Source organism: Notamacropus eugenii, chromosome 4, assembly GCF_028372415.1.
Source record: "Notamacropus eugenii isolate mMacEug1 chromosome 4, mMacEug1.pri_v2, whole genome shotgun sequence".
Lineage (NCBI taxonomy): Eukaryota > Metazoa > Chordata > Mammalia > Diprotodontia > Macropodidae > Notamacropus > Notamacropus eugenii.
The window spans coordinates 168046050-168073922 of NC_092875.1; the positions used below are offsets into that span (position 1 = coordinate 168046050).

General features: G+C 38.5%; 1 protein-coding gene and 1 long non-coding RNA gene across 2 annotated transcripts in view; one reads left to right on the plus strand and one right to left on the minus strand.

Annotated features, from left to right (window-relative positions):
• The window catches only part of LOC140500755 (uncharacterized), a 57272-nt gene extending 31785 nt beyond the window's left edge, over window positions 1–25487 (minus strand). Inside the window, exon 1 of the long non-coding RNA XR_011965860.1 lies at window positions 24087–25487. This is a non-coding gene — a long non-coding RNA (uncharacterized lncRNA). The remainder of the gene's footprint in view (window positions 1–24086) is intronic.
• The window catches only part of CNGB3 (cyclic nucleotide gated channel subunit beta 3), a 187004-nt gene that overhangs the window by 42982 nt on the left and 116149 nt on the right, over window positions 1–27873 (plus strand). Inside the window, exon 3 of the mRNA XM_072603628.1 lies at window positions 3529–3646. Within this exon, the coding sequence (XP_072459729.1) occupies window positions 3529–3646 (118 nt within the window). The remainder of the gene's footprint in view (window positions 1–3528; window positions 3647–27873) is intronic.

Below are 27873 nucleotides of genomic sequence, written 5' to 3' on the forward strand. Positions count from 1 at the left end.
GGGGGAGAAAATTTGGAGCCCAAAAATTCTGTGAAAATGAATGTTAAAAGTGAAATAAAAAAAAGAAAAGAAAAGACCAGAGCTTAATAGAAAATTTTACTTTCAAATACAAGAACCAAGAGAAACATGAAAAAGTAAACAGGAAAGAGAAGCCTTAAGGAACTCATTAAAGTTGAACTGTTTATATTCCTACATGGAAAGATATTATTTGTAACTCATGAAACTTTTTTCAGTATTAAAGAGAATATATATGTAAGAGTGTACAGGTATGTACGTATGTGTATATTATATTTGTGTAGATACGTATATGTACATGTATGTATGTGTGTATATGTGTATATATGTGTGTGTGTATATGTATATATACATACATACACAGAGGGCACAGGGTGAGCTGAATATGAAAGGAGAATACCTAAAAAAATAAAATTTACTGTTGAATGGAATGTGCTAGGGGTAAGAGAAAGGGATAGGTAGAATGTAGCAAATCATCTCACATAAAAGAGAGCAGAAAGAGATTTCACAATGGAGGGGAAGAGGGGGGAGATGAAAGGAAATAATTGAGCTTTACTCTCATGGTATTTGGCTTAAGAAGGGTATAACACATACTCAGTTGGATATGGAAGTCTATTTTACCCTGCAGGAAGACAAGGGGGAAGAGGAAGGGAGAGGGAAGAAAATAGAAGGGACAGAAAATTGGGGAAAGGGATAATCAGAAACAAACACTATTGTAGGAGGACAGGTAAAGGGAGAGAATGGAATAAATGAAGGACAGGATAGGACAAAGGGAAATGTGGTTAGTCTTTTATGACATAACTATTATGGAAGTGCTTTGGATTGCTACACATGTATAACATATACTGAATTGCTTCTTTTTTCAATGAGGGTGGGTGGGGAGGGAGGGAGAAAATGGAACTCAAAGTTTTAAGAATTAATGTTAAAAAATGTTTTAGCATACAACTGGTAATTAAGCTATAAAGGCAATGGAGTATAGAAATCTATTTAGCTCTACAGGAAAATAGAGGGGAAGGGGGATGGAAGAAGGGTAGGTAATAGAAGGGAGGACAGACTGGAGGAAAGAGTAGATGGGGTATATGCTGTCCTGGGATGGGGGATGGGGAGAGATGGGGAGGAAATTTTGAATTCAAATTCCTATGAAAGTGGATGTTAAGAACTGAAAAATAAATAAATTGTATATCCAAAAAAAGAAGCAAAATCATTCAAGAACAGCCAAAAGAGTGATAATCTTATCTAAATAAGATGCAAGAGGAAGAACTAATACAGAGGAATTAGATGGGAGAGGGGGATTGCTAGTTTTCAAAACCTACTTTCATGGGGAATGGGTTTAAGAGGGGAAAATACACATTCATCTAGAAGAGTATAAAAGTCTTCTAAATTTAGAAAAAAATAAAACTAAGGGAATAGGGAGGGAGGAAAAGGATAAAGGAGGGATCTTTAGAGGAGAGGGTGAGGGAATAGGTTAAAAGGGGGATATAGAAGGGTGTTTAGATTTAGGAGAATGGGAGGATAAGGGAGGGATTGTTGAAGTGGAGGTAGATTAAGTAATAGGAATGGGGAAGGTAGCAGGTAGAAGCAAAGGAGTTTGGAGAAATAGGAAAAAAGAGATATGCACAAAAATTAAAGCAAGATTAGGAGTAGAATCTCTTAGGGAAAGTATCTGTTTACATATATGTATGTATGTGCATGTATGTATAGGTGTTTGTATATATCGGTACCTATTAAAATATATCCATGCTCCATTGTAGTCTTGGGGTGGCAGGTAGGGGGAAGGAAGGAGGGAAAAAGCACAAAGTAAAAAGTGCACAGCAGAGAATAAAAGAAAATCTACAAGGCAGCCAAAGAGAGATGGACAACTTTCAATCTAATGCACCATAGTTAATATATAGACTTTCTTGAAATAAGCTATTGATACACATTTTGAATCCTCTCTTTTGTTCTGTTGTGCACATGACTTTTTTATTTTATATTTAAGTCTACAATGTTTCTTTTTCTTATGATGTATGTAAGTTTGAGTATTTGTCTAAAATAAATTTTTAAGTGAATACGTAAAAAATTACTTTGTATTCATTTTACATATGGTATGAAAATACATATATGTTACACATCATCTACCCTGATATAATGTAAGCTCCTTGGGTGGGGACTTTTATTTTTGTCCTTTGTATCTTCATCTCCTATCATGGAAGGCACTTAAGAAATGTGAATTGCCTCATTGATACTTAAGATTTAGAACATTTCCACCCACACAAGTTAGTTTCATGAATTATGATGGCCAAAGATGTCATCATTCATATGCTGGTGAACCTCTTGGACCTAGACTGATCCCCCATATAATAAAGAGATAGCTGTCCCTTGCCATACCATACTAAAAACCTTTCTCACTTAGCCAGACTTGCCAGAATTCACAATGGGCTCAGATAGCCTTTAAGAAACAATCAATTGACAAGCACAAATTAAGCAAACATACTCACTGTGCTGATCACTGGAGCTACAAAGACAAAAATAAAAAATCTATCCACTCTTGCACATTACAATGAGGCATCATTGGACAAAGAAGAAAGGGAAGGTGGAAGGAAAGGAAGATTAGGGAAGAAGATTTTTATGGAAGCTAGAACTCTGATGGATGAAAAGAAAAAATGTTTTTGCAGCTGGACCTAGAATCAGGAAGACCTGCATTCAAATCCAGTTTTGGAGACTTACTAGCTGCATGACCCTCAACAAATCATTTAACCTCTATCTGTCTCAGTTTCTTTTACTGGAAAATAGGAATAACAAAAGTACCTACCAGTTAGGTGATGCAGAGGATATGCCAGGCATATCCTGGCATATCGGTCAGAAAGATTCATCTTCACGAGTTCAAATCTGGCCTCAAACACTTACTAGCTGAGTGATTCTGGGCAAGTCACTTAACCCTGTTTGCCTCAACTTCTTCATGAGCTGGAGAGTGAAATGAGCTGGAGAAATGGAGAACCACTCCAATATCTTTGCCAAGAAAACCCCAAATGGGGTAGGAAGAGTCCAACAGGAGCAAAGCAACAATACCTAGTAAGTAAGTTCTGTCTCAGCCTTTGTTGTGAAGATCAAATGAGATAATACTGCTTAACACAGTATCTGGCACATAGTAGGTACTCAACAAAAACTTGTTCTCTTCCCTCCTTCTAACTCCTTTTAAATACTGAGCAGGTATTATGTTAAAGTCAAGTTGAACTACCCAGGGCTCTGCAGGAGTCACAAAGAAATAGCCTGTAAAACATGGTATTATTACATAATACATCTACATTGAAATACCACAATCCTTGGCCTATAAGGGTTCTGCTATATTTCTCTCTTACTGGAGACCCTGAATCATTTGAAGCAGCCACCAAAGGGAAGTTTTGCCTAAGAATTATAACAATATGTGTCTTAGAAAAAAACAAGTGAAATCTTCATAGTTTTGAGTTCCGTGTGTAATTTTCCTGTGTACTATTATTATATTATTCTTATAGCTGTACTTTCCCCCCCTTCTAGATGTAATTCCAGGGGAGAACTTAAATCCTGACCTTGTACATCCTCAAAATCCAGAAGAACGAAGCAGAATAACACCAATTCAGAAGGAAACGAATAACTGGGAAAAAGAAGCAGACAAGTAAGAATTTTCTGAAACATATAATGCATGTTATAAAAATTTTTTAGCTTGCACTGAGAAACTCAAACACCTGCTCCTCATAGACCTTGTTCTTTTGGTTTTTTTTTTTTTACTTTAGAGGCTAATAGAATAGCTATCAACATATCTACACAAGGGAAGTGATCCAAGACAGAACCATTGATTCAGTTCAACTCACCACCCTTTGTCTATTCAGTTCAAATCAAAAAACTTAGTAAGTTCCTGCTCTGTTAAAGGCACTGTTAGGTACTGGGGACTTAAAGACAAAAACTAACACTGTCATCTTTCAAGAAAATAACATCCTACTAGGGAATTTCAACAAAAATCAAGCAATTAATAACGCATTTATTATGTGCTTACCATATACGAGTACTAAGATACATACTTGTACTAGGATACAAAGACAAAACTGAGACAATTTTTGCTGTCAAAGAGATTGCATTCTAAAGGGGCATGCAACATGTACTTATAATGGTGGAGGTTGAGTCAATCCATCACCCCACCATACTTAGCCCTGGTACTTTTACTAGATGAAAATACATCTGTATACATCTGGATTGAATCAATCAATCAAATGGATAAATTAAGTGTGAATAAGACCCAGACCCCCTAGGCCTAGAATAATTGTAATCAATCAAATCAAAACCAATCTAGTTTCAGCTAAATGTGACAACAAATATTTGGTTTATTTGAGGGACTTTGTCACATGCTATGGTGTTTGCATAAAACTAGCAATCTAATTTGGAACTGGAGATTCAAGACTAGTAAATTGGGGTGGAAGCTTTCCGGCCAAGTCCATAAAAGGACTAGTTTGGGAATGAAGAAGCTTCATTCCTAGCCTTGGCATTGGTCTCTTTCTCCCACCTCCTTGGCCAGAGGAGGCCCCTGAGAGTTTCAAAGGGTCAGAGAAGGTTAACTTCCCATCAGAAGTCTAGTTATATCAGTATCCCCAGAATAACCAATGTAGTGTCTGTATCAAGAGCCGAGGACAATGTTGAGGAAAGATAGCTTCAAGATTCTGCTCCTGTATGCCCAAGGAGCTTCATCAGATGCCACAAAAGAGACAAAATGACTTCCAGTAACCAGAGGCTATGAGTTACTCCTTTGCTACACATGCCCTCTAAATCTGATCCCACTTTCCCTTGGGTTCTTTATGGACTTGTGAAAGAGAGAGTCCCAGACTTTTGGAGGGGTTAAGGAAAGAGGGAACATTTTGTACCAATTGTTGTTGGTTTTGGATTTGGGGGGTTTTAATACCATCTCATATGCCACTAATTCAAAACTAAGTAAATCTGATTGGTTAATGGATGTCGACTGATAATCATGAAGCGGAGAGGGGAGATCATAAAAGTTTATGTGCTATAGGATTAGAAAGATACCTCTAATACCTCAGGGGTACCCTATAATCCAGAAGAGGAGATTTAGCTAGCCTCGCTCTGGAGATCCAACCTATTGGTGCAGATAGGAGTCAGTAGAGTAGTGCTATATTACAGTTACAGATGACAATAATAAAAGGTAAGCTGAAGAGGGAGAAAGCACTAACAACTGGAGGGATTGAGGAAGGCTTCCCACTGGAGGTGTCATCTTAACTTACTTAAAGGACAACAAGGATTCTGAGAAGTGAATGAGGAAGGTATATGTTGTAGGCCTATGGAAATGGCTTCTATGAATGCAGAGATTGGATGAGGTCAGGGAAGAGTTAGTTGTCCAGTTTGAATGGAATGGAGTTTCTGCAGAGAAGAGCCAACCAAACTGGGCTGCATAATGTCAGTTTAGTCTTCAAAGATTGAGATGTATCAAACCAAACGAACCAGATTATTTAGTTTATATCCAGTACAAAGAGAACATCATACAGACATAGCCTATATCTTTATGAAGCATAAATCAAGAAAAAAAATTAAGAAAAATGCTGCATGAATCTCTTCCAAGGATGCAAAGAAATGGCTTTTCCAATCTTGTAACTATTTTTTTGTTAAATAAGATTGTGTATTATTTTTTTTCTCTTCTAAAGAAGCTATGGCATAATGACCAGGAATAATGACAGGAACTGGTAATCTTTACACCACCAAAGGAATACAGTTATATAAATACCTCCCACTAGAATTACTAGAAATGTCACAAAAGACTTGGCAATTTAAATGTGAATCAGCAAATCCACAATAAAGCCCAACTAAGAGCTCCTTCATTGTGCCACTTCTTTGGCATGTCATTATGCGCCTACTGATCCAATTTTGAATTGCTTAACCATGGTTAATATAATTGCAATATGCTTATGGGACAATAAAGGCGTACATGTCTCATTCAACAGGCAAGAAAAGTTGTCAGTCTGAAAAGAAGTTAAAAATACCTTCTTTCCTCCTCTCCTCTTCCAGCAGCTGCTCTAATTTGCTATAATGGGTGCTTGTCAATATGTGTGAGACCAAATATCTAGGATCCAGTATATTACTATGGAACAACAGGCTTCTAAAACAGAGGGTACATTCTGGGGTAAACATAAAGTTATACATATACAAAAATAAACACAGGCTTGCAATGAAAAATGCAGTTAGACAAAAGGTGTAACATGACAGTCTTTAGGCAGAGAAATATGGAAGGTGATTGAATTCTTTGTTAGGTTTGGAGCTTTCCAATTGGGACCAGGCATTATTAATAATATTTGCAGAAGGTTTTAGAATCATCACGTTTGCAGAGTATGTAGTATGACCTGCAGTCCTTCTATTATAATACTCACTTTGCAGATAAGAAGCTGAGGCACAGAGAGGTTAATTAGCTTGCCTGTGGTAGCCCAGTCAGTACAAGCAAGATTAGCCTCTGAATTCCTGAACTGACCTTTCTCCTTCTGTATGACCCCAAGCATGTCCCTCTTTTAAGCCTATGCTGTGAACCAGACTGCCTGTTTTATTTATGTACGATACTTGATTCCTTGACTTTACGCAGTACATAAGGCTTGAGTGGCAGAGTTAGGGAGGAAGTCAGGAGAAGGCTGGTTTGGGGGAGAGATGATATGGTATGTCATATGGTCCATAATCTTGTGGGCCCCACTTCCTCCCGGCACTACTTTGTGGCACACAAGAATGTAAGGATGGTACTTTTAGCCTTCCTTTCCAGGACTGAAGCCAGGGGATGGGAATGACGGTAGTTCATCAGCACCTCCGGTTGACTGGTTATGTTGGGGAGAGAAGCAGCTCTCAACCAAACCATCTCAGATCCTCTTAGACTCCTAGTTCTACTCAACTTGGTCGGGTCCTGGTATTAAATATTTGAGTACAGAGACATAAAAGTATTATAGTCTATAAAAAAATAGGATAACTATAATGTGTTCTTGAATCAAATGAAATAACATGAAAAGTGCTTTGCAAATCTTAACAGGCTATATAAATATCATCATTAACATTATCACTATTTCCTGATCACTAGTCAGAGTTCCAACACACCTGCTGAGGGAAAAGTTTAGCGAAATGTGTTGTCATTTCACTTGCATCGTACTCTCCATGATCCCAACTGGTGCTTTCTTGGCAAAGACACTGGAGTGGTTTGTCATTGCCTTCTCCAGATGAGGAACCAAGGCAAACGGAGTTAAGTGACTTGCCCAGGGTCACACAGCTAGTAAGTGTCCAAGGTCACATTTGAACTCAGTTCCTCCTAACTCCAAGGCCTGCTTCATATCCACTGTGCCACCTAACTGTCCCCGGCTTAGAAAATACCCTTCAGTTAGATGGAACTTCCCTGGATGGGAAATTCTCTAATCACTTACTAGTTCAAAGCTGATGCTGGTTGTCCATGGGCTCTGGAGTAGGGAAGGCTAACCGCTTCTCCACAGGAATTTTTCCCCAGGTGATTGCTGTCATGACTCAGCTGGAAACAGAATTGGTGGTCTGGGGAGTACTGCCTTTAGCTCCTTTGCCTATCTGTCCATTAGTTACAGTTGCTCAGGAGTTGTTACTGGTGGTAATGAGAAATGTGGGCTCCCTCTCCACAATGATTTCAGCTCTCAATTTCGAGCCAGAAGCATGTTTGGTGGTTTGGGAGGCACTGAAATTCCCAAGGTTCTTAGTCTTAAGTTTCTGGGCTGTCTCCATCAGGGGTCTAAGGGAAGATATTGGTCAAGGTAGTGGTGACAGTTTGACTCACCTGGCATCTGCTGCCTCCTGCCTGTGATTTAGCATGCTTTGCTGCTTCATATGGGCTCACTTGCCTGTCCTGTGTGTTGCAAGTTGTCAGTAGATGGGGGGAAAAGACCCCAGCTTTCCAAAGAGTTGCTTCCTTGGATAATGGCTATGGGGGCAATCACATACTGTAAATGAAGTATAGAGATTTGATGGAGTAAATATCAATCAGCTCCAACCTTAAATAAGTCTAGAAACCTTGACAGAGAACCAGCCTGGATTAAAGGGGTCTGATGTTTCATTAAGGGTGTTCATTGGTTCTGTGGGTTTTCAAAGCACTATTCAAGAGAAATTTCCCAAGTAGGGAATAGGACAAAAGGAACACAACAATTTAATGGTAAAGATACCTCCTTTGCAAGCAAGATGCCTCCTCTCCACCCCCCCCTCAAAAAAATACCTTCTTTTCCTGCCTCTTAAAGCTAGGTGCTTCAGGTTCAGATCTTGGTAGATTCCAAGGGTGTCAGCAAACTTTGGGCACATGAAACAACCCCAGAGGGAAAAGGTGTTTCCATAGTCCTTGAGTGAGCTCAGAGTATCAGGGTTCAGCTCAAACGGCTCCTCTTCAAGAGATCTTTCCCAATTTCCTTGGTTGTTAATACCACACACACATCCCCACCATGTATTTCTTTTTAGTTATCCTGTATTTACTCATCCATGCACATGTTGTATTTCCTTGTTGAATACAAGCTCATTGAAGGCAAAGACTGTCTCATTTTTTGTATCTCTATTCCAGCCTTCAGAACAGTGTCTAGCAATTGATCCAATCTATCAACAATTATTAAAGCGTACTATGTCCTGGAGGTAGTTGGGTGAATGGTGGGTAGAGTACCAGACTTGGAATCAGAAAGATCTGAGTTCAAATCCTGCCTCAGACATTGACTAGCTTGGGACCTGGGCAAGATACAATTTTTCAGTGCCTCGGTTTCCTCATCTGTAAAATTGGAATAATAATAGTACCAAATTCACATAGTTATGAGGATCAAATGAGGTAATAAATATAAAGCACTTTACAAAAACTTTAAACCATTCTGTAAATGCTAACTCTTCTTATCATTATCAGAAATGTACAAGGCATGGAAGATACACATACAAAAATGAGACAGCCCCTTGTCTTTTAGGAGCTTACGTTTTACCTGGGAAACAAAACATATGAGTAGAAAGAGGTTATACATGCACAGGGGAGTAACTGGAAAATCAGGAAAAGCTGAAGGGAGCTAAGGGGTTCCAAGACACAGGTGAGGTGAAGGAGAGCACTGCAGATGTAACCAATAGTCCAGGGTACCCCAAAGGGACTCTATGGGTTCAATACTGTGGGGGGGGTCTGAAATCAATGGGTTCAGATTTCTTTCTACCTCCAAGAAAATCTCTAAAACAAAGCTTAGGTATGGTTCATGTCTAATAATAGGTATCCCCTCACAAAAAAGGCAACCAGTGTATGATATGGATTTCAGATATGAGTCAGCTTTTTATTTCCTCATACACAGAAAATTTATAAGATGTATACAATGTCCAAGAATCTATGAACATATGCAGAAATATAGGATCCCACTCAAGGATCCCATGGGACTCATTATATTGCCCCAGGGGGCAAAAAGCCCTTTGTGGGACTACTAGATACTTACCACTCATCTCACCCCTGTACTGTTCAAACAACTCATAGCAATTATCATGAAGCGTTGACAAAGTTCAGATCTCCTGCCCAGCTTGCTACTGTTTAATGTTTCAACTACTGAATGGTCATCTTGTTAATGTTTCTCTTCTACTTTAAGTCACTGCTGAGGAGATCTTCATCTGTGTAGCTGATATCCAAACATCAAACTCCCTAATTCAGGAATTCAGAATTATCCATAAGGTAACTGTTGCAAGGCTAAAAATATCCTTTCTCAGGATGTAGTCTCTGATTTGTCTTCATGAACAGAAAACAGAAAGGCAGAAGACAGTCAGAAATTGAGGTCCTAGAAATTCCAGTTACATAAGCTTTATTGATTGGTTGGCTCATTGGTAGACATGAAGTTTGGGAAAAATGACTCAGGAAAATAAAATCATCGTGGGGCACAGAATAGGGGAATATGGTCAAATCGACAAATCAACAAGTATTTATTAAATGCTTACTATGTTCCAGGTACTGTTAGGTGGTGGGAATACAAAAAACAAGTAAAAAAAAAAAAAAAGATAGCCCCTGCCCTCAAAGAGCTTGTACTATAATGGGGGAAGACAGTACATAAAAAAGAGTTGAAAAATGAAAAAAGTAGGGGCTTGGTGGCAAAGTCCAGAGAATGAAGGATGACTGGTCTGGTGCTGACAGCCTCTACCCATTGTCACTTGATCTCCTGTATTTGTAATCATTTTTCAGCCTACATGTTTGGTTTAGCATCATCCAGTTATTAGGTGAGCCTCAGGGGAAGTCAATCCTTTCCTGCTCTGAAATCTGCCACCTGAATTTCAGGGGAGGTGAGCATGTGGTCTCCTGAGTCAGAAAGTACACCAGTGCTGCTGTTAATAGGAGCTTCAGGATGAGTTAAGAGCCATCCAGGTGGAAATGTTGTTCTTGAACAGAACAGACTGCATGACTCATTTTATTACCAGTATTTTCATTTCCTGGAGTCATGGCTCTTTATTGACCAGAACCAGGAGGAAGCATGCCAGGCTTTCTGGAGAAAGAATATGCATAAGGGGTTCATCCATCTTTCCACCTCTTCCCTTAGGGTCCTGATATTCTTCATAAAGAAAAAGAATAGGGAACAGAAATTCAGACACAATTATGAGACCCTCTGTGCTATCACAGCATGTATTCTCCACCCCTGATCTCTAACTTATTAGACCAGCTGCATCTTCACCAGACTTATCCTACAGGGAGGCCTATAACTTTATTCAGTTCATGAAAGGAATGAATGGAAAAATGTGTTTTAGACAGCAATAGACAACACAAATAGAGAGCATTTGAGGACCGAGTACTTTAGAGTTGTGAATTAGCCAGAAAGTATTCAAGTGGTTTATTACTGTTGTCTTTCATTATTATGAGGACTTAGTAAGTAGGGGACACTTTCTTGCTCACTGGAAAGTTCTGTTATGATAGCACATGTACTCTTCTGCCTGAATATTTATTCCTGTATCTTTGCAAATGAGACTTTTGCCTTTACTTTTTTCCCTGAATTCACTTCCCACATGGCTACACCAGTGGTGATAACTTCCTGGCAAAACTGGAAACAGCCCAGGTCAGTCTACAGATGATACTGCAAGTGGCCAAAGTTGCCTATAAACCTTGGACAGATCGGACCCAGACTGCACCAAACATTTAGATCCTCAAAGTAGCTGATAGATGGTCATATGATAATTTACCCATTGTTCTGCTAATAAGTCCACTGTCCTATCTCCTCCTAGTTTTTGAGGGTAATTACCTATCAATTTCTGCTCCACTTTACACATGTAGATCTGGGTTTATAGTAGAATTGTTACATCTTTGCCTGCTTCAAACGCTGATCAGGAAGAAGGAGAATTTCCTCATCCGAGATTCTTGACTCATAGAGTCACCCTTAGCACTCATACGTGTTCTTCCTTCGTTGGCGAAGAAGACAATGCCATCAGAGAAATGATGACATGACTTGCACTTGACTTTGTTTTGAGTGAGGGAGGGCTGTGCAGGTCACCAGCCTCACTTTTCCTCCAGAGCCATCTGAATCCAGTGACCAGATATTCATCAGTATGACTGGAGATGACCCAGGATGAGGCAATTGGGGTTAAGTGACTTGCCCAAGGTCATACAGTTAACCAAGCACTCATTGATACATGCTGAAGGAAAGAACCTAAAAGCCTGCACACTTCTTTAATGCTCCCAAATTCATGGAGGACTTCCAACAGTAGTTGGACCAAGCCAAGCCTCAGGATCCTGAGGGGAAGAGCGGGTGAGACAACTAGAGTTTTCCCTGGATGCCAACTTCCTTCATGAAAGAAAGCAGAGAATGCTATTCTTGTGCCTCAATCCATGACTGGAAAAATTAAAGGAGGGCAGAAGGAGATCCTGTGAGAGAAAGAAAAGGATAAGACAAAGACCACCAAGTAGTCATGGGAGAAAAAGGAACTGGATGAATCGCCCCCTCTCCCCACATGCAGCACCAGCAAGTAGATTGCCCTACACAAAGCCTGCCTGCGCTACTACCCCAACTTCCAACTGAAATTGCTGGTCCCAGAATTCTCTACTTACCTCTCTGGTTGCCACTTAGAGCCAAACATTTCCATAGAGAACATGCTGCTCCTAACTGGTAGGATATTTCTACCTTAGAGGAAGCTGGAAGGTAAAACCATCCTTATGTAGTTGGATATAAAACACTCATGTGCCCTGAATCTGGACCTCTAAATGTGTCAACTGTGTCTAGAACCCAGACAACAGTATCTCAATATCAGTCCTTCAACCTTAAGCCCAGACCATTTCTCTCTGTTCACACTTTAAAATGGTACCACACTTCTTTTGATTCAAACGTTGCTTCCTACTTCTGGCCCCTTCGTTTAACTATCCATCTCCCTGGCAACCAATTCTAGTTCAGCATAATTAAGCTAACTCTTCTGATCTCATTCCAGGAGGATGGGACAGAATCACAGATAATCCAGAAGGTGAGCCAGTTATCATTCTCACCAGACTCTCTAACTATCCTAGGTTTTATCTCAAGTCCTCAGAGCTGCCTCTCATTTTGGAAGCTTCTAAAAGAAAAGAGAGGCACAAATATCTAACCAAGATTTCCTTTTACCTTTCTAAAGCTTTAATAATTGTCCATTAATCAACAAGAATATATTAAGTACTTACTTTGTACCTGGCAGTCCTAAGGGCTGGGAACATAAAAGAAAGTCAGGAACTGTCTTCAAAGAGCTTACATTGTAATGGGGAAGGCAACATGAACAAGGAAGCCAAAGGAGTAGGCTTTAGGGTGGGGATAGGCAGCCTGGTGAGAAGTGAAGAGATGGCTGACCTGGCTGCCTTCCTTTAATGGAGCTTCTGGGAGGAGCCATCCATTCAGAGAAAAGGAGACCACAGGGACTGAGGGTCCTTCCAAAGTGTGAGTACTAGGGATGAAGTGATCTTCTAGTATGAAGAGATTTCTGGGGAATGATAGAGTCTAGATTTCAGTATGGTGAGAAAAGGCTGGGAGGTAAAGTAGGGGATAGTAAGCTGGTCCTGGAGTCAGGAAGACCTGTGTTCAAATCCAGCCTCATGCATGTGTGACTCTGGGCAAGTCATTTACCTTCTGTCTGCCTCAGTTTCTTCATTTGTAAAATGGAGAGAAATAGTAGCGCCTACCTCCTAGGATATGAGGATGAAATGAGACAATAATGTAAGGCACTTTGCAAGCCTTAAAACACTATATAATTGCTAGCTATTATTATTCATATTAGTAAATAATATCATGAGCAGAGACTTTTCAGGGGACTGTCTAGAGAGAGTAAGAACTATTTTCAAGTTTCTTCCTCCTACCAATTTACCATTCTCATTCTTGGCCACCATGCCTCTCCTGGACTGGCCACATTTTGAATCAGGCAACATCTTAAGTGCCCTTCTACCCCCTGTTTCTTCTCCTGGATTCAACTGTCCCTTTTTATGTCTTTACTTCGATCAATGAATCAGTAAACATTTATTAAGTGCCCATTATGAATCAATAAGTATTCGTTAAGTGCCCACTATATACCAGCAACAGTGCTAGATGCTAGGGTTACAAAAACAAAAATGAAAGTCTCTGCCCTCAAAGAACTTGTATTCTATCAGTGGAAACATCAGGAACACATATAAGTATAAAATTTATGCAAAGTAAATTTCCAAGGGAGGCACTAACAACCAGAGGGATCAAGAAATGCCTCATGCAGAAGGTGATATTTCAACTGAATCTGAAGAAATCCAGGAGTTCTAAAAAGGTGGAGATGAGAAGGAAGTGCACATCAGGCATGAGGCACAGCCAGCATGGTGATGGTAAAGAGGGTGTCATGTGTTAGAAATATCATGAAAGCCAGTTTAGTTGGACCATAGCTGAAGTGTCTAATAATATAGTTTGGACCCAGGCTGAGGAAAGTCTTAAAGCTAAACAGAGTAGTTTGCACTTGAACCTAGAGGCAATAGGGAGCCAGTGGAGCAAGGGAGTAACACAATCAGATCTGTGTTTCAGGAATACTTTACTTACCAGTTATTTGACCTTCAGGAAATCACTGAATCTCTCAGGTACTCAGTTTTCTCCCCTATAAAATGTGGTGGTTGGATTAGATGACGGAATTACAACTCTAAAATCCTTTGATTCCGTTACATCTAACCAAAGGTCCAGGTATACGTATATCGAGGGAGAACCTGACAAATAAATTCTAGATAAAAGGGAAAAAAATTACTCTTTACCTAAGTACCACAGAAGTACTGATTACAGCTAGTAAGGCAACAAAGGAGAACTTCATTATCCAGTTTGTTAAAGGGGTAAGGCATTTCCTTTTCCTGTTAGAATGTGTCAACAAACATTTGTTAGTGCCTGCTATGTGGCAGGCACTGTGCTAAGTCCTGGGGATACAAAGAAAGGTAAAAGACAGTCCTTGCTCTCAAAGAGCTCCCAGTCTAATGGAGGAGACAACAGGAGAATAACTATGTATAAACAAGATATAGGGAAGATAGATATATTGGAGCTACTCAGCAGAGAGAAGGCACTAGAATTACAAGAAATCAGGAAAGACTCCTATAAAAGTTAAGATTTTAGCTGAAATCTAGACTCCATCTTGCCCCAGAAATCTCTTCATACTAGAAGATCACTTCAGCCCTAGTATTCACACTTTGGAAGGACCCTCAGTCCTCTGAATGGATGGCTCCTCCCAGAAGCTCCATTAAAGGAAGGCAGCCAGGTCAGCCATCTCTTCACTTCTCACCAGGCTGCCTATCCCCACCCTAAAGCCTACTCCTTTGGCTTCCTTGTTCATGTTGCCTTCCCCATTACAATGTAAGCTCTTTGAAGACAGTTCCTGACTTTCTTTTATGTTCCCAGCCCTTAGGACTGCCAGGTACAAAGTAAGTACTTAATATATTCTTGTCCATTAATAGACAAATTCCAGGGGAAATGAAGAGCAAAAATGTATGTCTAGCACAGAGTTTCAAGGGACTTTAGAGATCACCTAGAATTATCCTAGATTCTATCTAGTGAAACTGAGGTCAAGTGGTACTAGGAGCAGAATTTGAACCCAGGTCTTCTGACTTTAGAGCCAGCATCCTATACTATGATAAAATGCAGAGTAGAGAGCTTGTTTCAGTCAGGAAGTCCTGGAGTTAAATCCTGTCTTTGACATGTGCAGCAGTGTGACAACTCCTCAGTGAACCCAGGAAACTGTTATGGAATGGTTGTTTCTGCACTGATAGAAGGTCCTTATTTACTGGAAACTCTCTGCCAATGAAATCACAGACGTGAACCCTCTTCTCCCCTTCACAAAAAAAAAAAAAAAATCTGTATAGAAAATATAAATCAGCTGCATTTGAACATGTATTATCTCACCAGCTTCTGGGAAGGTTCTAGGTAAATGCAATGTATTATTTCTATTAAAACTGAAGTTTGTTGGGGTTTTTTTTCCCAAAAGTCCAGTATCACCTTTTCTGTGATTTTACATCTTCCCTTAGATAAGAATCTAAATAGGATAGAGTCTATCCCTAATTTCGCTACTACAGTAATGCAATGTATCTCAAACAGCCACATGTCAACCCAGCAGGGGATTTTTCAAGATATTTCCAGGATACCTGTCTACATCTCTGATTGGAATCCATCTGCATTAAGGTAGCTTTTTGCTCCTATCACAACATTTCCTAAATTTCTCATCCTAAGAGGGGAAAAATATTCTTTGCCAACCTTCTCTGAGAGAAGAAACCAATTCATTACCTTGTCAGACAAATCACTTAGCTCCTGACAGACACAGGGTTCACGCCTTAAAAAGTCCCACTGATACTGTTTGCCCATTACCAAGAGAAATGACCTATTTCTGGCATTCTATCTCAGCACATTCTCATTTTTAAATATAAAACATACAATCTGATGGACATTAATGAAGAGCCAGCAGAAGGAGATGTGTTTTGCCTGGAAATGTCAAAGTGCTCTGCATAGAGCACACACTTGAATAGCTGATGGGCCCAGTGGTCAAATGATGAACAAGGAAGGAAAGGAGATGGATGCTCAGTGGCTACAATCAGGCTGGGGAGGGGGGTGCCTGAGAAGAGGGGAATGGGAGGTGGGAAAGGGGAGTGAGGAAGAAAACTGACTTTTCTAGTTCAGTACATATTCATCCCTTACCATTATGTCAGGAAGCAAGGTTATGGCTATGAATAGCTGTTCCGGTATTCTGGGATTCTGGGATTCTTTCTCCACAATAGCAATCAGTCTCTATTTTGGTGGTTTTTAAAATATGCAATCACTTCTCAGCAGGAACAATGAAAAGAGAATGGAATTCAGAATCTTATCAGCATTTAGAAGACACTGAAGTTTATATTATGTTATAACCAGGAAAGCAAAAATCAAAAGAGTAATAACGTTGAAAGATTAGTAAGCGATGTCATAGTTAGGACTAGAAAAGAAATCTATTCTACCATGTTAGCAAAAATAAAATATAGGGATTTTTTTACATCAATCATATATAAATATAGAAAATACCAGTTGTAGCTTTTGCTATCTCTGCATTACTGTGTATCTGTTACAAGCAAAAATGTTTTGAAATTTGAAATTTTCTTCATTGGTAAGAGAATATTTTCATCATTTTTAAATTTTAAATTTTTAAAAATTTTTAAAATTTTTATTGTTATTTTGAACTTATCAACAAATACAAACATTTCGATGTACAAAGATTTTTAACCACAAAACAGAAAATATTATCTATTATTGTTTAAATCATGAGTTATGGTAATAAAAGTCCTAATATTCACAGGTTAGAAAGCATGGAATTACTAAACATGAAACAGGGTATTGTGATTTAAATTCTTCACACACTGGTTCCTGCTGGGGTGAGTTGAAGACAAGTGAGCTTTAAAACTGATTCCTGGCTGCTAGTTGGCATAGTGAATAGAATACTGACCCTAGAGTCAGGAGGACCTGAGTTCAAATCCAGACTCAGACACTTGCTAGCTATGTGATCCTGGGCAAGTCACTTCTCCCCGTTTGCCTCAGTTTCCTCATTTGTAAAATGAACTGGAGAAGGAAATGGTGAACCACTGTCATAGATACTAATGGGATCATGAAGAGTTAGACATGACTGAAAAATGACTAAACTGAACCTCACAGGATTGTTGTGAGAATTAAATAGTCAATAATTGTAAAATGCCTAGCACATCATAAGTGCCTTATTTGTCATTATTCCTATTAATAAACGTGTGTGTATATGTATGATGTATTTATATATTCCATCCTTTCTGAATTTCACTCTGTCTTTCCTGCATGCTCCTTCCTTCTGCATCCATAAACTGAACTGGAGACAGTTCTGTTCAAAACATCCCTGATGTGGGTGAACTATGATCTTCACCCTCTGGATACAGCAGGAAGATCATGCAGGAAAGAAAAAGTGAAATCCAAAAAACTACAGTAGGAAGAGCACAACCAAATCAGTCTCACCAACTTTAAAGATGTAGCCTGTTCCAGGTACATAGCCAAACAAAGGAAGCTACTCACCTAAGTGGTCCAGAATAAAGAGTCTCTCCTAGGCGATCTGGCCATACTCAGACAAGCTTCCATCTTAGTCCCTCCATGTTAGATGATCTGACCTCTATTATGCACATGTACACATTTATATATGCATACTTAAATTCATATTTTCATACGTACATATACATATGAAAATATATAAACTTACTGTTAGAGCACATAGCATGTGTCAAAGGAAATGGAGCTCCAATCAAGTAAATTAAGGATTTTCCTAAAGAGAAAGGTCCAAGTGAGGATAAGCCCATGCTTTTTATTGAATAAGACAATAATGACGGATGATGGTGAGAAGGCAGAAATCTTCAACTGTCATTTTGCTTCTGGTTTTTGTTTGGATTTTTTTTTCCTGCCAAGGATAATGATCTTCAAATCAAAAAGAAAAAAAAGTGGTTAACAAGGAGTTTAAATCCAAGATAAGTAAGAGATGGCAAAAAGATACTTTAGTGTCTCAAAAAAAAAAAATCAAGACACTAGTTTCAGATGAACTACAGCCAAGAGTATTAAAAGAACTGGAAGATGGGACTTCTGAGTTTCTATGAAAGATCTTGGTAAATGGAAGAGGTATCACATGACTAGAGAAAGGTAAATGTCCCTCCTATTTAAAAAGGGAGCAGGGTAATATCTGTAAACTATAGGTCAGGGTACTATTCCACTTTGATTCTTGGCAAAATCTGAGAAGATATGATTAAAATTCCCTCATCTGTGAAATAGGGATATCAATTCCTTGCATTACCTACCTCATAGGAATATTTTGGAGAAAGTGCTTAGTGAACCTTAAAGCTCAATCCATACAAATATGAATTATTTATTTTTAGGTAGGGATCAGATCACAAACAGAGACAGTTTGTCAAGAGTGGATATTGCTTAGAGTCATGAAGAGCTGAGTTTGAATCCTGCCAAAGACACTTGTTAGCTAGGTGACCCTGGACAAGTCATTTAATTTCTGAGCCTCAGTTTCCTTATTTGTAAAATATAGATAATCTAAAAATAGGGTTAGGGTGATTCCAGCCAGGAATCAGTTTCAAAGCTCACTTTTCCTCAGCTCAACTCAATAGGAACCAGTGTGTAAAGAATTTAAATCACAGCACCTTGTTTTATGTTTAGTAATTAAATGCTTACCAAAACTGGATATTAGAACTTTTATGGTCATAACTCACAATTTAAACATTAATATATTGCATATCAAATGAGATAATGTGCACAAAACATTTGACAGATTTTGAAGTGTTATATAACTGTTAGCAATTGTATACAAACTAAGACGGTTAGCCTTCATCCTATAATCAATGAGGAGGCTGTTAAAGATTTTAAGCAGGACTGAACACATTCATAATGATTTTTAATGATTCCAGGACACTGTGAAAGTTTCTCAGAGTAAAAAAATTATCATGACTACAGAGAATTTGGCCTCATATGGCTAACTCCATTTTTATGCATATATATTACTAATATAAATTGAAGCAAACATTTCTAGGGTTTGAAGCAATCAGTTGAATGTTAACTGCAAAAATGAGAGTCTGGAGAGACTCCCCTCTTCTTGGACCCTGCATAGGATGTTCTTCATCACAAAGACAATCACTTTTGATGAGCTAACATCTCCCCATTTTATGCCTCACTTGATATTGGATAATAATGCCTATTGCTCAAACTATGTCAGGCAGCTGTGTATACAATCCATTGATTTTATGTATGAATACACATATCTTGGACAGGTACTGCAGATAGACAATGAATGGGCCTGCACCTGAATATGAAGGAGAAATCAGGCTGGCTTGCATTTGGGAAATTGTACAGCAATTTCAGTGATCTTAGTCTTCTACCTGAAGTCAAAATCCATCTTTTTCACAACAATGATTTATAGGCGTAAGTCAAGAAACCCTGCAGCCTCTGAAGAATTGACAATGAAAATCGCTCAAACGGTTGAATAGAGAGGTGCAACAGAAGGTGTAAGCAGGCTGTAACATTATAGACAAAGGATTTAGAAAGAGAAATGGAATAAATGATGAGATCAAATAAATTGATGATTATAAAAGAAGATAAGCTCATCATGTGGTGAGAGTGAAGGACTCCTTATTGATTAAGCCTGTGTACTCCATTGTCATCAACGTGATGTTGGGGGAAAAAAGCAATAAAGGCTTCCAGCATGTTCAGTAAACTTGATGTGATGAATATGTTGCTGAAAGTATTGCAAAGGATGGCTGTGTATCATTAGAGTCAATGCAGTGAATCTAATTAATAAAATCAGATCCATTTGAGCATTCTTCAAGCGATGTTCTAAAACCATAACTTCCAAAGAAACAATGTCATATTTCAAGCAAAGGACAATGGACAGACATTAGTATAAGTAGACTGGGTATAATTAGGCCATAAGTAGTCTGGGAAATATTACCAACAGTGACTTACACATACAAAGTAGAATAAGGAACATCCAGGAAATGTAATATGTGACTAGAAAAGGAAGTACCTTGATCATGCAGTAAAAGTAAGAAATAACAGATATCAACCCACGTATTGTTCTCATACTCACAAACTGTTAGTACAACTTGAGGAGGTCTTCCAATACATTGGGTAGATATCTACAGAAGATTTAATGGAAAACATGAATAAGGATGATATGAGATAAAGGGATAGGTTGGCATCTACTTCATTAGGCAGATCAGTTCATTGAAGTAAAAGTGCTTCCATTCCATTTTAGAGGGCAAAAGTTATTAAGGATTTAATCATTTTGATATCGGCAGGCACTGAGAGATGAAATATCGCTGCCACGGAAGAATTAATTACAAATACAGAGGCACACTGTGGTTGTGAGCAGAGTACAACATCAAACTAATGAGAAGCTCTGAAAAACAGAAGCAAAAGATGTCACCAAGAAATTGTGTGATGAGGAGAAAAGAAAAGGGTTGGTTATGTATTGAGGTCAATGGATGAAAGAGTGACAGCCAGAGTGCCCCACTGGTACTTTTGAGACTTCAGAAGAAAATGAAGAAGGCCTCTGCATGTTGGGTGAACCCTCTCTGGCAGACTTATGGGGAAACATGGATGAGAGTTACATGACACAGGCAGGCATGGATGGCTTGCAATCTGTAGAACTGAAGGAGATTCTCAACTCCATGAGATCACAGATCCGTCCGAGTGATTTAGATCACTACAGCTATTCCCATTTGTTCATTTCTAAGGTTGAAAAGAAGCACAGCGCCTTTTGATGAGTGGCCTAAAGGAATTCAGCGTGTCATTGGTAATCCTAGAAACATAAATCCTTACTCCAAATGCAGTATTCAGGCTTTAGGTTCATTCTAATGATGGGAGAGGACATTTCTCAACAGAGAATTACCTGCTAGTGTTTTCAAGTTATTAGAGACACAGCATGAATTAAATCCTTGTACTAAGGGGATGGGTCTGTATTGGAAAAAGCAAGAGTACTAAAGTAGATGACTAAGAAATGACTCTACACATGCCAAGGGGGCAAAAACTCCCTAAAGATGTGTAGTGGCCCTGAGAGATAGGCCGCCTACAGGCTCAGTTTGTGGTCCTAATTTAGCACTGACAATTCATCTATCATGAAGGAGAGATACATCAGTTTTCTCTATTTCAAACAAATCAGTCCAGATGGACGAAACTTCCTTTGTTTCCTTTTGACATAAAAGAATAGCAAATAACCAAACTATTTCTCACCAACTTTTTTATGTCATCTAAAAAGATGATTGTCTTACATTTATTATTTTCTTTAACTTAGCTCTAGATTGAGACCTAACTTATTCCTTGGTTCTTTAATTGCTTTCAAATTATGTGCTACCATAACAAAAAGAAAGACAGTGCTATTATTCCTTAACCAAATAGATCATTCAACAATTTGACATTTAGTAAGTGCATACTATATGTAAATGTGCAGCTAGGTGGTCCAGGGCATAGCGTGCCAGGCCTGGAGTCATAAAAACTCTTCTTCCTAAGTTCAGATCTGGTTTCAGACACTTACTAGCCATGTGACCCTGGGCAACTTAATTAACCCTGTTTGCCTCAGTTTCTTCATCTGTAAAATGAGTTTGAAAAGGAAATGGCAAACTGGTATCTCTGCCAAGAAAACCCCAAATGGGATCACAAAGAGGTTGACATGACTGAAACAGCAGAACAACTTTATGTAAAGCACTGTGTTAGAAACCATGGATAGAAACAGATATGATACCCTGCATATGACACCCTGCTCTTAAGAATCTTATACTCTAAAGGGGAAATGACATAAATGTAAAAAAAAAAAAAATCTGAGGGAGAGTGAAATTCCAGCCAAGTTTGTTAAAAAGTGAATTTCATTTTTCCACTGTCTTCCAAATTTGGCTTGTAGATGTAATTAAAAACCTACTTGTGTGTGCCACAAACCTTTTAAAGTCACAAAGCTGAAGGAAAGGCAAAACTTTCTACTAAAACATTTATGAAGGACAGCAATTGTAGTATTGGAATAAGTCCATTAGTGCCTAAATAATAGGCACATATAGAATCATAGAATTTCAGAGCTGGATGGTACATTGGTAGCCATTTAGGTCAACCCAGGTTGGAAAAAAATCCCCTCAATAACACCCCCAAAAAGGAATCACCTAGACTTCATTTGAAGACCTCCAATGAGAGAGAGCTCACAGTCTCCTAAGGGAAAACATTTCACTTTGGGATAGCTCAGATACCAATGAGCCATTATCTATTCCTGCTAATCAAGCCCCATTCCTAATGAAAGGCATAGCCTACTTTAGCATACTTTATACCTCTGCAACTCCACCAGTGTCACTTTCAATGTGCTTTTAACCTAACCAGGTTCAGGTGTAAAGCTCAATCCTCATGACCTTATATAAAACAAAAGAGCTTCCAGTAAGGCAAGTAAACTCTTACATTCCCTTTCTGCAGCTACTGCTTTCAAGTGTTATTATTGTAATGGCTTATGCAATATCCAGGTTTGGGGAGAGCTCTGTAATCAGAAGGTTAGTGAGCTGACTTTTCATCTTTGGAGTCCTGGACGTGACTAAGAACCAAATGAAACAAACATGACGATGTGAGTCTAGTCTTGAGTGAGCATTAATCCATAAGACAAAAACTCCCTGAGATTTATATCCTATTGTGTGCCAGGGTAATTGTAGAAAGTTATTGTTCCAGGCCAACATCAAAAGGCAAACAAACTGGTCACGTAAAAGCATTCCTGAGAAAGCTATTGCTGCTACATTTTTACCTACGAGGATCATGGGACTGCAATTTTCCCAATATAGTGAGCAATATATTTACTCATGTGATTCTTAAATGAGGAGCAGAAGGTATTTTTTAAATCAATGAGTATTCCCTTTCCACTTCAGCAACATGTGTTTCAAAATGGAATGCAATTGAGTTAAGTTTGAGTTGCATCTGAGTTAGAACTCCTCCTCAGTGATCTTAGTTCTGACTTAACAGGGACCAACTTCCTCTGCCTGGTGGCATTCACTAGGTGCTAATATCTATGTCCATCAGTGAGACAACTAAGTAACTGAGTAGCTCCTACACAGGGCATAGTGCTTGATGCTATGGAGGACAGAAAGAACAGCAAAATGGTGGTCCCATCCTTAAGGAACTTATAGTCGAGTCAGAGAGGTGACCAGCAAATAAAAAACAGTGAATTATAATAAATATGATATTGACATTTATATGGTACCTTAAAGTTGGAAAAAGCACTTTACCTGAATAATCTGGATAGAATACCCTACCTAGAGTCAAGAAAACCTGGGACAGAATCCTGCCCTGGGCATTTGCTAGCTGTGTGATTGTGGGCAAAACATTTAACCCTTCTGAATCTCAACTTCTTCATCTGCAAAATGGAGATAATGACATTGATTCATAGGGTTGTTAAGAGGAATATATGGAAGACTAGCTATAAAGCACTTTCTGAATTTTAAAGCTCTGTATAAATATGCTTTGTTATTATCTCATTATCGTTCATTACCAGATTGATAATTTCTTCGGTGTAAGACACCCCCTCTCCCAAGGTAGATCAATAACATACCTGCTTTGTAAAATTATATTAAGCACTTAGAAGTTCAGATAAGCTAGGTAACACAATGAATAGAGCTCCCTGCCCAGAGTCAGGAAGATCTGAGCTATGGGGAGGATCAGATGAGATAATAATTTCCAGGTGTTTAGCACAGTCCCTGGCACATAGTAGGCACTATATAAGTGTTAGCTATTATTATATTAGTTATTAAGTGACTAACACAGGGTCACACAGACAGTATGTGTCAGAAGCAAGGTTGGAGTTGCTGAACTATGTGGTATAGACTCTTAAGTACTGTGGGAGTTCAGAGGATAAGGAAAACACTGTGAGCTGGGAAGATGGAAGGATCATAGGATTTAGAGCTGGCAGGGATTTTTAGCAATCATCTAATCCAGCTGCTTCATTTTGCAGATGGGAAAACTGAGACAAAGAGAGGTAAAATGAGGGGCTCAACAAACAGGAAAGAAAGGAGAATACGTATACGATATTCAGAGAACAATCTACACCAGGACTAACAGCCTTTGGTAACTGTGATCATTTACTAAGGATTCTTAGGCGAGTTCTTTAAGAAGTCTGCTTACCTGTATTTGGAGGTTACACTTGCCTCCAGAGAAACAAAGTCCCAGGGCAAAGCTCTGATTCCAGCATGTTCAGTCTGTCCTCTGTGCTACCACCCCCATCCTGTTACACCTAGGTCACACTCCCATCATGAACTCTACAACTCCTGTAGTGCACAGCCCTGACTCTTAACAAAAAACCTGATTCCCAGGCAGGGGTTGAATCACCATGGTGCAGAGAGAACAGTGAAACAAAAACAATTCATAGACCAAAGCCTACAGCTTGGAAATGAAAGACTTCTAAGAACTTTTTTTAATAATTAATTAGACTGACCAAAAAAAACGAAAAACAAAACAAACAAACCCTGCTAACCAAAGCATGGCAATAACTCAGACCCAAATTGCAAAAAAGAAAAGACTGATACTGTTTCTTCACTGACTAGAAGCTTCAGCAGCTACTCAACAATGGTGACTGGACAGTGGGGTAGAGGAGAAGTGACCATAAATGTTTGTTTTTCACCTTCATATCCCATTCAACTACCTAGCCACCAGCCCAGGCCATCTTGCCATTTTCATCCTTCCAAGTACTTTTCCTGACCCCCCTTTCCACCTCTTGTTTGGAGCACAATAATTAAATCAAAAGTGCCCCTAAATCTGGAAAAGCCATGTCAATTGACTACCCTACATACCAACTTACCATTTTTGTCTGTGACTTCTCAGTCACAGGTGACTCACTTCTCTGGCCCCTTAGCTCTTTTATGTGTTGTCTTCCCTTACAAGAACATCAGTTCCTTGAGCGCAGGTACTCCCTCTCTTTTTATATTTGCACCTGCAACATTTAAAACAATGCCTGTCACATAACAAATGCCTAAAATGCTTTTTGTTTTATTCATTCAAGGGTTTCTTCATCTCTACCCTCTCCAACCCCTAGCTATCCCTGATACTGAAGATGTTCTATAATGCTCCATGAAGGCAAAGAGGAGAAACTGAGATTGGGAGAACAAGGGTAACCCTGGGAAGTAATAGGGTGGATGAAAATGAGGGGAATCGGAAGGAGAGAGGGAGAGAAATCTCAAGTCCAAAAAAAGGGGACAAAAAAAGAATTCAAAAACAAATTCCTGAGAGGGCATTCTTAATGTCCATTCATCACATGTATAAGGATTTAAATAAATTAAGATTCTTCCTATAATTTCAACTGAGACAAGGCAAGAAACCTATTCCAAAATTTGTACTTGGGGTCCCAGAATTTCAATTTATACTATTGCCCTCCAGATTCATATTTTTCCCCACACTATGCTCAAACAAGTAGATAGCAATGACTCTCAATATGGGTAAAATCTATGATATTAAAATAAGGAGAAATCGCTATTATGGCTATAAATGATAAGCTCCTGCAGGTCAGAGACTTTCAATTTTTTTTAAACCCAAGTACCTAGCTAGCCTGCCACATAGTAGTCACTTAATAAATGCTTGCTGGTACATGGATAGCATAAAGTTATAAGAACACACAGCAAATTTCATTAGGGTATGTACCCTAGGAATGTTTATAAGAAGAACATTTATTAAATATCAATCATAAAGGATGTTTTTGTACACTATAAGTTAAAGAAACTAAAACTTCATTAAAATGAATTTTTAAATTTAAAAACTAAAGAAATGAAGTATGAACTACCAAAAAAATTTTGAAACTCTAAAGTATGCTTGTGCACTCCCAGCATACCCCGTGCCAAGGTCTGTGCTTAGTTAGGTATGTAGGATAGGAAACATTTTGTCCTAGTCTACACCTCTGCTAAACAGAAACACGGATGGCATTAAGAAAGAAAGGGTTTATTTTAAGGAGCAGTCTCAACAAAGACATAGCTCTATACAGAAGTACACGTTTGCTCCTTCCCACAGCTCTGCTCATTTTAGGTACCCTAGAAAGTGTACTCACAGTGCCCTCTGCTGCTAAACAGGGCAGTACCACATCAGAATCCTATTTCTGAATGTTCTTGGCAAACTAATAGGCGATATATCAGAGAAGTATCAAGACAAAGGGGAAGAAAAGGCTAACTAGAGAAGAAATAAGTTGTTTGCACCAAATGCATTATCTTCTACAAATAAAAAGTAGAAGTATAAGGCATTCCCTACACACTCTCTACATGGGTGCAGAGGGAAGGGAAATCTTTGAGAACAATGCAAAAACCATGGAGAAGGGGGCCCTACCTGTTTATACTACAAGTTGTAAGGGTTACATAGCCTTGTGTGGGTCCAGGCAAGGAATGTAATTAGAAGAGGCATTCAAAAAACAAACTTTAGGGAAAATGTGAGAGTGAAAATACTGCTTAGAGAAAAATGTATTGCATTTGGAAATAGAGTTCCAGGGAAAATACTATACAAGATTGCAAGGGTATTGAACATATCTAGGTACTTACTGGGAATAGGAAAGAAATGAAATATATCAAATATTTCTAAAAGTTTCTTGTCAGTCAGTCAACAAACATTTATTGTACACTTGCTATTCTAGGCACTATGCTAAAATATGAAGGCAAAAACAGTCCCTGTCCTCAAGAAGTTCATATTCTAAAGGAATAGACAACATATATGTGTGCCTATGCGTATAAGTATGTATGTGGGTATATATGCATACATACGTATATACAAATAATAGTGCACAATAAATAATAGTTTATGGAAATATGAAATATATATTAGCTAATATTTGTAGAACACTTTGTTATATGTCAGGCACTGTGCTAAGCACTTTATAATTATCTCATTTGATCTTCATAACAACCCTGGGAGGTAGGTGTTATTATTATCCCCATTTTACAGATGAGGAAACTGAAACGAACAAAGACACATTAACTTGCCCAGGGTCACACAGCTAGTAAGTGTCTAAGGTCAGATTTGAACTCAGGCCTTCCTGATTCCAGACAGGATACTCTATCCACTGAGCCACCTAGCTGTCCCTCAGACATTGTTCAAGGTGACCTCCAAAGTTCCATCTCACTCTAAAATCCTAGAAGATAAATCTGCCTTGCCTAAAGTGCATATCATAGCAAGCAAGATAATCCTTCCAAAGTAAATGGAAATACATGAATGTAATGGGCTATTACTGTACTGTGAGAAATAATGAATATGAATCATTTAGAAAATCATGAGAAAGCATGAAGTGATGTAAAATCTAGTAAGCAAATCAAGAGAACTACATGTATTATGTCTATAAATGAAAGTAAATCAAAGTCTAAAAACTGTAGTAAAATAAATTAAACTCAAGAATGTGAAGTTATAAGAGCCAAGTTTGGTCACAAAAAAGAACTATAAAAATAATAATAGCTAGCATTTTTAAAAATGCTTTTAGATATGCAAAGGTCTTTACATATGTAATCTCATTTGCTCCTCCCAAGAACTCTATGAGGTAGGTGCTATTATTAATCCCATTTTACATATGAGGAAAGTGAGGCTGGAAGATGTTAGTTAACTTACCCAGGATCACATGGCTATTTGGTGTTGAGAAAGGATTTGAACTCATTACTTGATTCCAACTCCAGTGTTCCAGCCACTTTGTCACCTAGCTGCCTTGTCCTTTGCAAAAGTGGAGAACAAGGAATGTGTTTAATGTATTTGCTAGTTTTGGGTCAGCTAATTTTTTTTTTTTTTACTTTTTGATTCTTTATTATAAGGGATAGTTTGGGGTAGAATGTATTGTAAAATGAATATGAAATAAAAATAAAATACATCCATAAAATTGTAATAAGAATTACAGAAGTAGAGTTAAAATGAACCTCAGAGGTCATCTAGTACAACAATTCCTTATTTTACTAAAAAG